General features: G+C 40.5%; 1 protein-coding gene across 1 annotated transcript; it reads left to right on the top strand.

Moving 5' to 3' along the window:
- Positions 1-87: 87 nt before the first annotated feature.
- On the top strand, positions 88-9,197 carry LOC126184088 (piggyBac transposable element-derived protein 3-like). Its single transcript, XM_049926444.1, has 3 exons — positions 88-148; positions 7,320-7,560; positions 7,643-9,197. Exons 1-3 carry the CDS (start codon positions 88-90, stop codon positions 9,195-9,197), a joined length of 1,857 nt encoding a protein of 618 aa, XP_049782401.1.
- The last annotated feature ends 3,962 nt before the right edge of the window (positions 9,198-13,159 follow it).

Genomic DNA, 13,159 nt, shown 5'->3' with positions numbered 1-13,159 from the left:
TGGAAGCCATAAACCGCACGTGGGACATATAATAAAAGCATTGACGTTTAGAACAATACTGAATAACATAGCGCACCTACTTAGTGAATGGCCAAATATTTAGCATCGATGTTGGGACTTTCTGCAGGTAATCGTGAACATCATATACGTAAGTCAGCAGATTCTATTAGTAATTAACAGTTATGAATTATTGGACAGCTTTGATGTCGTTTCCTAGTTCACAGAAGTACCTATCGCTGACACTCTGTCACTGTGTAGCAGCATGTTTGAAGAGGACATAATGGCATTACTTAAGCATGCGATAACCTCCACTTACTTTTTATTTTATAACCAAAATTTTGAACAGATTTGTGGTGTTGCCGTGAGCAGTCATCTCTCACCCATCGTAGCTAATTTATTTATGGAGGGTTTTGAAGAAAAGTCACGCAGTTCTGCAGTGGGTTTCTTTATAAATAGCTTTTCTGCCTGCAGTCACATTTTTCTTTTGTTCATATTTTACACAACGCTTTTCGGGAAATGATTCCCATTTCCAAGTGTGTATTTCTTTGTACTATGCCATTTTTATGTAATGTTTTCGAGATGTGAGGTTCTGCTTTGTTTTGCTGATTGTACTGCAATATATAAGAGGGCAATACATATAGGGCGTAAACTGAAATTATTAGAAGAACTCAAAATATATATATACGTTACAGAAAAAATGAAGACAAATGCTAAATGAAAACCTTATAAATTAATCGGTGCTGCGAAAACATACTTAAGCAAATTAGTAATACATAGAAACAAGCACCATTGTATAAATGATGTAAGCAAATTATACTCCGTATCGTTAAGATAAATATCTTCTGTACAAAAGCATATCGGCGATGGACCTGTAACATGACCTCGGTCAACTCTGTCTAAAAACATCTTTGTAACTGTTTGTTTATGTAAGTTGTTTCGATGTGTACTGTACACTGAAAGTTGTGAGTGATGTTTACCATGTGTGAGATTCTGCACAAATGAACCGTAAGAAGACTGTAAGTACAAGTTCTTCCATATTTCACCACTAACTACATACAAAAATCGGTAAGTAACTAAAAATTTCGCCTTTTTTATATATTGCAGTAAAATCAACAAAACACAGCAGAGCCTGACACTACGAAAACATTACATGAAAATGGCACAGTACAAAGAAATATACATTTGAAAATGGGAATCATTTCCCGAAACGCGTCGTATAAAATATGAATAAAAGAAACTGGTAGCAGAAAAGTTACTTATAAACAAACCCAGTGTTTTCATAAAGACCATTTATAATGGACAAAATCACAACTCTGCTGCATTTTTTAAAACCAATGGTGTTATGGAGATTATTCGATGACACATTCATAGTGGGTCCTATGGCGAGGACGAATTGATCCGGTTTTTTGAGCATCTGAACTCCATTCACAAAAATATCAAATTTACAGTGGAACAAGTAATGAACGGTTGACTACTATTTCTGGATAGATGGGTTTTTAATACATTCTGTTTACGGTAAGCCTACGCATATCGATTTATACTTGCAGGACTCTATCTTCCAACATCCTTTGCAAACCACGAGTGTAGTTAAAATTTCAGTACACAGGACTCGTGCAGCGTCTGGTTCTGGTAACCTACAGATTGTACTGGTACAACTACATGAGTTATTCAGTAAGAATGGATGCACAATACGTCAGATAAGAGAGCTGTGCAAGCGAAAGCGCCAGAGCAACCATAAGAAGAAAGAGATATAAAGTCTGTGGCCCTTCTTCCGTATGTGGGACGTATATCGTCAAAAATTGCAAGAATAATGAAGAAGAATACAGTGGACGAGCTCTGCCTACCACCGGCCAACACAGCGGCTCTTCTGGGAACTGTGAAGAATGATTTGCGGTTCTGCAGAGGTTGAACATTGCATTTCTACTGGCCATCCCATAGTTTACACAACCTGCTCAACAGAGGCGATAGTTTACAGCTCGAAAAATCATGGAACCCCTCATTTTACGTCTGCACTCTGAGAGTAAATTATGTTCTATGTCTTCACTGCCTAGTATTCCAACATATACCGTCCATAACAATCAACCAAACACTTCGTAAGCACTATGAAATCGCTGACTCTGCGCTTGCTTTGTTTTACTCTTAGAGGTGTAAATTGTTATCTGTAGCTGACGCTCTGTTATCAGTAGTTTTATCTTTCACGCATGCACATTTAGTCCACAGCGTGAAGTGCTTTAAGCATCTTGCAAACAACTCACCTCTACAGTGGCTGAAAGATTGTCAGCCGAAGTATCGGTGCAGGAGTTAAAAATATACTGTATGCACACCCAATAAATGGTAGAATTGTCTTAAATGTGTTTCGTGAAAAGAACGTCGTCTTCCCCCCAGGGATTCCCATTGGGATTCACGTAAGATATCCGTAATACTCGTAATGTTGATAGAACCTATCGGTAACAGAAATACCTGCCCACCTCTGAATTACTTCGATGTTTTCCTTGAATCCTACCTGGTAATGAATGCGTTACACTAGTTTTCTGCCGGCCGGTGTGGCCGTGCGGTTAAAGGCGCTTCAGTCTGGAACCGCGTGACCGCTACGGTCGCAGGTTCGAATCCTGCCTCGGGCATGGATGTGTGTGATGTCCTTAGGTTAGTTAGGTTTAAGTAGTTCTAAGTTCTAGGGGACTAATGACCACAGATGTTAAGTCCCATAGTGCTCAGAGCCATTTGAACCATTTGAACTAGTTTTCTACACGCGGGCACCTTTACACATCCTCATAATTTTCCAATAAACCTAAGTCTGCCATACACCTTTCCTTGTGCCGTCCTTACGTGCTCGTTGCATTTCATATCCCTTTGCAGCGTTACACCCACATATTTAATCGACGTGATTGTGTCAAGCAACATACTAATACTGTGTTATTCGAAAATTACAAGCTTGTTTTTCCTACTCATCTACATTTACTTATATTTTTCCATATTTAGAACAGGCTTTTTTCATAAGACCAACCAAACATTTTTTCTAAGTCATCTTTTATTTTCCCACAGACAATGGACGACGACACTTTCCCACATAGGACAGCGTCATCAGCAAACAACCGCAGACTTTTGCTCACCTTGTCCGCTAGATCGTATCAATATTTGTTCATTTACTTATTATTCATTACTACAGCCTACTATCTGAAAAGCCGCCGCGTGGAGTGGCCGCGCGGTTGGAGGCGCCATGTCACTAATCGTGCGGTCCCTGACGCCGGAGCTTCGAGTCCTAGGTCGGGCATGGGTGTGAGTGTTATCCTTAGTGTAAGTTAGTTTAAGTAGTGTGTAAGTCTAGGGACCGATGACCTCAGTAGTTTGGTCCAGCAGGAATTCACACGCATTTGAACATTTCTGAAAAGCTAAAATGAACCATACAAATCACATTTCCTTGGATAGTAATAAATTTATATATTTATTTCTGAGACTTACTTTATTAAATACTACAACTACTTCTACTACTGCAAAACTACAATAAAACCTTTAACCAGTTACCCAACTAATAATACTACTATAAGAACTACAGAATCGGTTCTCTGTTTATTAATTTTTTTTTTTTTGGTGCACTTAACTTGTAGATGGTTATTTCCGCTACGGGATCCGTTCTTATACTACTCCTGTCAACAGCCATTGTCTACTGGATTCGTGGGCGTCGGGCAGCACGTCAACAACGTTTCTACTATAGCAAGCAATTGCACCCGTCACTGTTACGGCTAAAAAAGTGCACACTTCCATGCTCACTTGTATCGACGTAACGTACATTCTTGGGAAAGTATTTCATTCGGTGGTCGCCGACTTCAGTAATGTCCCAAAATGTGTATTCCGCTGTGCCCACACTACCGTAGGCGCAAATATCATTCATATGTCTTTTGATTTTGTGTAGATACGTAGCATATGGGCAATGGCCAGTCAGATAATATATCAATCCATTCGACGGGTTAAGAAATCTTATTTTTAATGCCTCCCTGATGTTGGGGAGAAATTTGTATGTTCTCCTGCCTGTGTCTAAAGTGTCCCATTCATTTTGCCACATGTGTCATATGCGATCTTTTATTACCTTTTTCGAATTGCCCTTTGTTCCAAGCACCCTTCGTATTTCCATTTTAATGCCTTTCCTTAACCTGTAAAAGGCTCCCCTTTTCCTGATTTCTAAGTCCAGCCATCGAAGGCCAGAGACAGGGTCCTATTCCTTAATAAATCTTCGAGCCACTCGTTAACCAGGGAACCTGCAAGCCGTCTCTTGCTTTAATCATAAATACATCTTCGAGTGATGCTAAATGTTATTGTCATTACATACAGAAAAGTATTAGCTACTCAATAAGCTTCAAATCGTGAGCTACACCCTTAATTTTTATGTATCAAGTGAGTAAATGTACTCATGGCACTTTTGTAGCCTATGTCTGCGGTCACTTTCCGAACTCAAACTAATAATCAAACTAACTAACTTAATAAATTGAACCTTCAATTGCTGGTGTGCCCATGCATTAATACAAAAAAATAAAAACGGTGAATAACTGAGGGAGTATGAATGAGAACAGTGGCATAATTAGGTTTACATAGAGAATGACAAAAAATTTTATTCATCCTTTTATAACTACAACAAGAGGATAAATCTTACCAAAAAATTACAAACACAAATCAGGAAATGAATTGTGATTGGTTGGCAAAACATTCATTGGGGTGGAAGCTACACAAATTCTCCCCTGAATTAATCACTCTTACAATTCAGTCTGTCATTGTTTACATGAAGCCGCTGTGAGGCCCAATTCTATTCAAATGGAATCAACTACGGCTACGTGTCAAAAACAATGGTTCACCGGAGAACAAGGAGCTGTGAATATCATTTAACAACCCTACACTGTTACAGCAATACTTTACCCTTTCACTTTGATTCAGGCGGCAGCAGAAAACGGCACGCTGAGGGCGAGGAGTGGCGCACTGTGACAGCTGTGATGTTCTGACGCGTCCACGAAATTTGCAAACAACGTGGACTCGTGTTCTGATTATTAGAACGCGGGAAGCTTCCCTATCAGCGCTCCCATATCCCGGCAGCTTTCGATGTGCACACGTTCTCTGGACTGGCCAAACCAATTTGACTCTCTGGCACGACAATGCATGCTGCAATTGTCAAACGTCAGATGGCCGACTCAGGATGAATAGGTTCACCCTCATGATATACCATGTGTCTGAGATGGTATGCAGTCCACTGTCGGTATAGTTGGAAACTGTCACTGGCTCTTAGTCCACCACAAGTTGCAGACCACAACTGTCACCCTCTAGGGAAAGACTTGAAGTTCTCCACCAGGGGAGGACCAGAAGACGAAGAAGGCAAAGAATCATAATCACTTTCCACCAAGCCTCAATACGGGAGCCGAATTAGCACAAAAAGAAGAAAACGCCTCCACGTTGTACAAACCTATCGAACTATCCTCTACACATTGAATCTCCGCTCTTGACTGTTCTGTCGGCCTGGTAGCCAATCCAGACACAGCACTGGGGTTCCCACGCTGGGGAATATACTGAGAGGAACCAATTAGAGGATCAAAATCTCTCTTTTCTGGAAAAAGAATATTTTAGACTAGAGAGGCGTCGTTATCACGGAAAGCATGGTCACGTTTCGGCAAAAAACGTCTACCTAGACGGGACCACAGTCCTTCATTTATGGAGAGATCTAATCTTTCCAGGTCGACCATTTCCAATTTCTGAAAGAAAGCTTTTAAGCTTCCCAGACAGTCGCGTCCGTGAAATGTATGTTTCTGCCGCCCGCTAAAATAACCTAGTGACTTCCTGACGTCAGGGAGTTACAGTCTTGCCTCCAATGAACACGTGAACCAGCTTCTTTGTCCATATTGTCCCAGCTTCTAACATGAGAATGCTTGGATTTTTATGACCGTCCCACTATTTACACAAAAGCTCCGATTACAACAGATTCTCTTAAATGGGTTCCTGCACCTAGTTTCCGCCACCTGGCCACCTTTGCGATAGTCTGTCACCTGGACCTGGTAAAATGTTTTGAGAACCGTTGCACTCCTGCTCCGACCTTGAGTGGGAAGAGGGGAGTGACACGGCCTGCAGTCCCTCTCCAGCTACAATCCACAGAGCGCTGCTTCCCACAATCATTCGCACAGCCAGGTCTCTGGACACAACATTTATGGCCCACGGTTCAGCTTTCTCCCTGTTCTCCGTCGCCTCCACTAAGGCCGCTAATGTACATGTTCTCCACAGGCTACACATGCTCTTATATGAACATTCCTCCCACAATTTCCTTCTTAAAAAGTCATAAACCAGACATACAAAATGTAGTACTGAGGAACACCGAGATCATGAACTAAAATACGAATATTAATCTGACTGACAGTGCTGTTAAAGTGATAGAGTGACGTGCCACCTCTCAAACCTAGCCCATGTGCTAGGACCTTCTTTAACGGTTTGCAGTGGAGGAACGTGGCAGATGCTTTCTGGAAAGCTAGGAATGTGGAATCTGAGGGTACTCTGCATCCATGATTCGCTGGGTATCACGTAAGAGAAGGGCAAGCGGAATTCCGTAGCAGTGATGCTAACTACATCCGTGCTGATTTGTGGACAAAAGCTTCTCTGTCTGAAGGCAATTTATTACATTTGAACTCAGAACAGTTCACGTATTCTGCAGAAAACCGATGATAATCATGCTGATATGTAATTTTGTGGGTCTAATATTTCCCCATTCTTATATACAGGAGTCAGCTGTGCTTTTTTTCGCTCCATTTGGATCTGTCGCTCGGCGAGAGATTCGCAATAAGTGCGAGCTAGGTAAGGGATTAATGCCCAGAGTCGTCAGTATAAATCGGAACTGGGGTGCCTGAAGATCTGGTGACTTATTTCTTTTCAGTTTTTTCAATTGCTTCTATACGCCAGGGATTCCTATGTCTATGTCCTCCATACTGGGTGTCTGCCAGTCAAACGACAATATATTAGCACTATTTTCCAGGTCAATGATTTCTTAAACACTAAGTTTAAAACTTCAGACTTGCTTTTGCCGTCTTCTTTTGACACTCACGAAATTCTATTGACTTTTGCCTTTCATCAATTGAGAGTTTTTCTTGAAAATAGACTGCAACAGCCTCTGGTTACTCCGCACGTTCTGAATTTCGTTATTAAAAAGTTTGCCTACTAATACTCTAGCAGAGCACCCAAGTTATTGTGGTTAATGTGGTGTAATGAGTAGCGTGTTGGATTAATCCTAGTGAAAACTCAAAAATTTTTAATTTTGTTATTAGGTTCAGTTTCATTTCTTTATTCCATTACATCAACAGTTACTTTCACTTTATTTCATTTTCGGTTCTCACCTCCAACAGACGATGAAATTATGAAACTGCTCGAGACGAGTGACTTGAGTTCCTTGTCAGACGAAGATGATCCTGTTGATGAACCTCCAACTCCACCTGAACGAATTGGTGTGCTTGAAGTTGAGGGATGCAATGTGGATGTTACTCCTGAGGCACCTGCATCAGCTTCATCTTCTCACTGTCGTCCACTAAGATGGAGGCAATCTAAGTAAGCAATACATTGGTGTAGTTCTGTGTGTCATCTGACACGATTTAGATCAGTATTTTTCAGTGGTACTATTTGTTTGCAGGATGTGTAATCGACAGCCTTCTGACGACAACTTTGAAGAACAGACTGATGGTGAACTGAGAAACCCTTCACAGTTTTTCTTCGAGTACTTCGATAAAAATTTCTGGAAAAATTTTGCAGGACAAACTAATTTATATCATTGCCAAAAGAACTCAAACAGTCTGGATACAAATACTAATGAAATTTTGTCCCTTGTCGGAATTGAGATATTGATGGGTACATTGAAAGTGCCCCAGGCAAGACTTTACTGGAATATGCAACTGGATATTCCACTTGTATCATCAACCATGACAAGAGATAGATACTACAAATTACGAAATAATCTGCATTTTGTAAATAATTTGGAAGATCATGACGTAAATGACAAACTTTGGAAGGTTAGACCTTTAATTGATGCTTTTAGAAATAAATGTATTAGTTTACCCAGGTCTCAACACCTTTCTTTGGATGAACAGATGATTCCATTCACGGGGAGGTGTAAGATGCGAACATATGTACCTTCCAAACCTAATCCACTTGGCCTCAAATATTTTGTCTTAGCGTCATCAGATGGACTTGTCCTTGATTTTGCTATATACACTGGCAAAGGAACAATTCCTGACAGCGATCAAAAAGAACATGGCCTGGGAGCGGGTATACTCAAACTACTGGCTAGAACGTTACCCAATGATTACAATCATGTAATTTACAGTGACAGATTTTTCACCAGTTCAAAATCTGTTCAGCTTTTACTAGACAGGAATATATTTCAGACAGGAGCTGTGATGGCCAATAGAATAAAAGAAGTAGCTTCTAAGTTCAAGAGAGATCAGGAGCTGCAGCGGGGGCAATGGGATGAGTACGTAAGGGAGGACCAGGAAATTTGTGCCCTCAAATGGAAGGACAATAAATCCGTCACTTTGTTATCCCCGTGCATAGGGAGCGAACCAGAGGGTAGCTGCAAACGGTGGTGTAATACAGAAAAAGCAAAGGTTAGTGTCAAACAACCAGCCATCATCAAAAGCTATAATCGCAATATGGGTGGCATTGATCTTTGTGGTAGATACATGGAATACTATAGGTCAAACATCAGAACAAAAAAGTGGACTGTCAGAGTATTCAACCACTTCACTGATGTAGCCATAATTAATTCATGGATTATGTACAAAAGGTGTTGTCAAAAAGAAGGGATACCGAAAGAAAAGTGGATGTCTCACATAAACTTCAGAATTCACTTGTCCCACGACTTGGTAAAGTCTTCAAAAATTGTAGACTCACTGGAACTGTCGAAAGAAATTTCTCCGAGTGTGACACGGAAGTATGTCAGCAGTTCTGATGAAGATGAGCAGCATCAGCCCACAAAACGAAGACGAATTGTACCAAAGCCAACTAGAGAAAGCAAATGTGACAGGGTTGACCACCTTCCTGAATATATTGAGAGTAGTTTTGCCTCAAGGTGTCGGTTACCAGGGTGCAAGTCACGTTCCCGCATAATGTGCAAAAAGTGCAAAGTTTATTTGTGCGTATTAAAAAACAATTGTTTTGCTAAATTCCATAAACATGAGAAGTGTTCATAAACTGTAATGCGTACATAAAAATGAGAAGTAATGTGTACATTTTTCATTGGTAATAAAAATATGAAAATACTATGAGATCGGCATTTTTTTCTCTGTTGAGACCCAATGTACACACATGTGTACATTCAATTACTCAAACATTATATAAAATAAAATTTCAAAATTAGTTTTTTTGTGTTACTTTGACATCAGATGAACCAAAAAAAGCAACTGAAACATTTTTCCATTCTTTGTTTATCTTCGGGACTGAAGAGGTTAACACAAGAACAACCTTGTTCAATTGATATTCCATGTTTCTGTACGAGGCGACTGATACTACGATATTATAGTTTCATTGTCCATCAAAACACATGTAGTCCCGTTAATTATTATATTCTTTTCCGACGTTCTCTACCATTTTTCAGTAACGAAAGCGGAAATTGTGAAACTCTATTTTTAAACCAAGAAACGGATATATTAGCGGTATTATTTACAAGAGTAGAAGTAAGTTCTCATTGATTTAAATCTGGGTGGTACAGCAGTTGCCGGAAAGGAATACAGGTATAGTGTTGCTTATTAAATATCAAGCATTATAAAGCACATAAGCTTGTTAAATTTCAGAATAGAAGTATGGCTAAAATTTTGTATTTAATAAGAAGCACATAAGCCTGTAAATTAATGAATAATGATGACATATATCAGAATATAAACGAAATAAGGATAAGAAGAGATTTTTTGACATGTATACAGAATGAATGACTATTGGATAAGAGAACACGTGGCGTGGTCCGTAAGGCGTGACGAGGGCGTGGAGAGGGCGTGGTCTGGGCGGGGCTAAGTACGCTCTCTCCTTCAGCTTTCTGCTCTCCTAACACTCGAGGGCAAAACGGTCGATTGCGCCCTGGGGTATTAGGAGAGCAGAACGCTGAAGGAGAGAGCGGCCTGTGGCTCCGCTCAAACCACGCCCTCGCTACGCCTTACTGGCCGCCCTCGTGTTATCTTAGCCATTAGCCATTCATTCTGTATAGGTATCAAAAACGTCTTTCATTATCCTTATTTCGTTTAATTCCTGATATGTATCATAATTAGTCAGTAATTTACAGGCTTCTGTGCTCCTCATTCGACATAAAATTTTCGCATACTTCTGCTCTAAAATGTTAAACGTTCACGAAATTTAAAATTCTATGTAGTCAATATTTAACATTACTGCTGGATTACTCTGCTACAGCTGCTGTGACACCGAGATTCAACTCAATGAGAACTTCCGCCTATTCATGGAAGTAATACTGCTAATGTTTCCCTTTCAGAGCTTAAAAACAAAGTTTCATTCGGTTCTGCTGTCGGTACTGAAAAGTGGCAGCTAATGTTAGAAAAGAGTATTGTAATTAACGAGCCTACAAGTTTTCTGATGGATGACGATACTCTAATACCGCAGTATCATTCGGCATGTACACAAATCCCTAACATCAGTCGAACGAAGTTGTGCTGTTTTAAACAGACTGGCCTAGTATCAGACATAATAGAGACTGCTACCTACACCCGTCCATTCTGATTAAGATGTTGCGCTGTTTTGCTACACCACTTTAGGCAAACGCTGTTATGGTTCCTACTACAAAGCCAATGATGAGTATATGCCCCGTGTTGAATAAATAAACAGTTCTCTCTGTATATGCTTGTATATGAATAATGTTTCTTTTTTTAAATTTGTAATACCATGAAACATCCACTATCTTTGCAAAAGTGATTCACATGTGAATAAAATTGATGCTACGTTACCTTTCGTGACAGCTAGTTCAAACTCACTGCAGACTAAACGTTATAATTAAACTTCGACTTACTTGAGGGAGCCCCCATCAAACACAAGTAATCGTAGGACAATGAAACTTTGTGGGAACATTTGGAAGGACATGCGGAAGAGAAATAATGAATAAACCACTGAAACACTGAAAGAAACACACGAGACGGTAACATTTGTCAGTGTCGTACCATGTTCACGTTCCAGGTTATCAACAGTGAGACAAATATCTGCTTCCAGGATAGCCTGTTACCGGACTAGAAATTTTTCTGCTGCTGCCCGAAACAACGGTGGACCATGGAATGTTCAGCTGTCGCACATTACGTCCATCATTCACAGTAAAGTGTTCAACAATTTGTGGCGTAATTGGCCGTTGGCCTTTTCCAGGAGCAATTGCCAAATCTCCATTGAATCTTAAATTCTGAGTCATGTTATTCAACCCCGGAGTGGAAAGAGGACCTCTCAAAAATGTTCATATGTGTATGAAATCTTATGGGACTTAACTGCTAAGGTCATCAGTCCCTGAGCTTACGCACTACTTAACCTAAATTATCCTAAGGATTAACATGCACACCCATGCCCGAGGGAGCACTCGAACCTCCGCCGAGACAAAGAGGACCTCCCTGTATTCCTTTAGTGCGTAGATACCCGCGAAGAGCAGCAGCACTACTGCTATTGGCAATTTTGTCATATGATGACACGGTTGGACACCGTGGCTGTTATTCGAAGACAAATGTTGATGGTGTTGAGACAGCAACCAGCCACAAATTTATTTTCAGTTCCTTTATTCAAAGGGTACCGTTACCGGTTTCGAATCGTTAAGATTCATCTTCAGACGGTTTTCATGCTTTCATCACAACGTTGTTTTACAGATTAATTGTCATAAAATATAGATAATACATAATTATAAGCATGCCACACAGATGGTTGCGTTACAGATTTTCATTGGATGTGACGTACGTGAAATGTCGGTTTGGAGTGTTTGTTTTCATTACATTCGTCCAACAGGTGTGAATACATTCCCACTGCATTCTTATCGTTGCACATTCAAATTTTTCTCGCTGAACTCTTTAGATTTGTCACAGAAAATATTTCTAGCACACACCACATGTTTTGATACAATACAAAGTGCTTAGAAACATATGAGTGACAGAGATGCTATGAGTTGTAGAATATTGGAACACGTATTGTGTTCGAGTATAATGACTTTTCTGGAGACTAGAAATCTACTCTGTAGGAATCAGCATGGGTTTCGAAAAAGACGGTCATGTGAAACCCAGCTCGCGCTATTCGTCCACGAGACTCAGACGGCCATAGACACGGGTTTACAGGTAGATGCCGTGTTTCTTGACTTCCGCAAGGCGTTCGATACAGTTCCCCACAGTCGTTTAATGAACAAAGTAAGAGCATATGGACTATCAGACCAATTGTGTGATTGGTTTGAGGAGTTCCTAGATAACAGGACACAACATGTCATTCTCAATGGAGAGAAGTCCTCCGAAGTAAGAGTGATTTCAGGTGCGCCGCAGGGGAGTGTCATAGGACCGTCGCTATTCACAGTATACATAAATGACCTGGTGGATGACATCGGAAGTTCACTGAGGCTTTTTGCAGATGATGCTGTGGTGTATCGAGAGGTTGTAACAATGGAAAATTGTACTGAAATGCAGGAGGATCTGCAGCGAATTGACGCATGGTGCAGGGAATGGCAATTGAATCTCAATGTAGACAAGTGTAATGTGCTGCGAATACATATCATTTAGCTACAAAATAGCAGGTCAGCAACTGGAAGCAGTTAATACCATAAATTATCTGGGAGTGCGCATTAGGAGTGATTTAAAATGGAATGATCATATAATGTTGATTGTCAGTAAAGCAGATGCCAGACTGAGATTCATTGGAAGAATCCTAAGGAAATGCAATCCGAAAACAAAGGAAGTAGGTTACAGTACGCTTGTTCGCCCACTGCTTGAATACTGCTCAGCAGTGTGGGATCAGTACCAGATAGGGTTGATAGAAGATATAGAGAAGATCCAACGGAGAGCAGCGCTCTTCGTTACAGGATCATTTAGTAATCGCGAAAGCGTTACGGAGATGATAGATAAACTCCAGTGGAAGACTCTGCAGGAGAGACGCTCAGTAGCTCGGTACGGGCTTTTGTCAAAGTTTCGAGAACATACCTTCACCG

The sequence above is a fragment of the Schistocerca cancellata genome, chromosome 4 (assembly GCF_023864275.1).
Source record: "Schistocerca cancellata isolate TAMUIC-IGC-003103 chromosome 4, iqSchCanc2.1, whole genome shotgun sequence".
Taxonomy (NCBI): Eukaryota; Metazoa; Arthropoda; class Insecta; order Orthoptera; family Acrididae; genus Schistocerca; species Schistocerca cancellata.
This window is presented reverse-complemented; position numbering and strand designations above follow the sequence as displayed.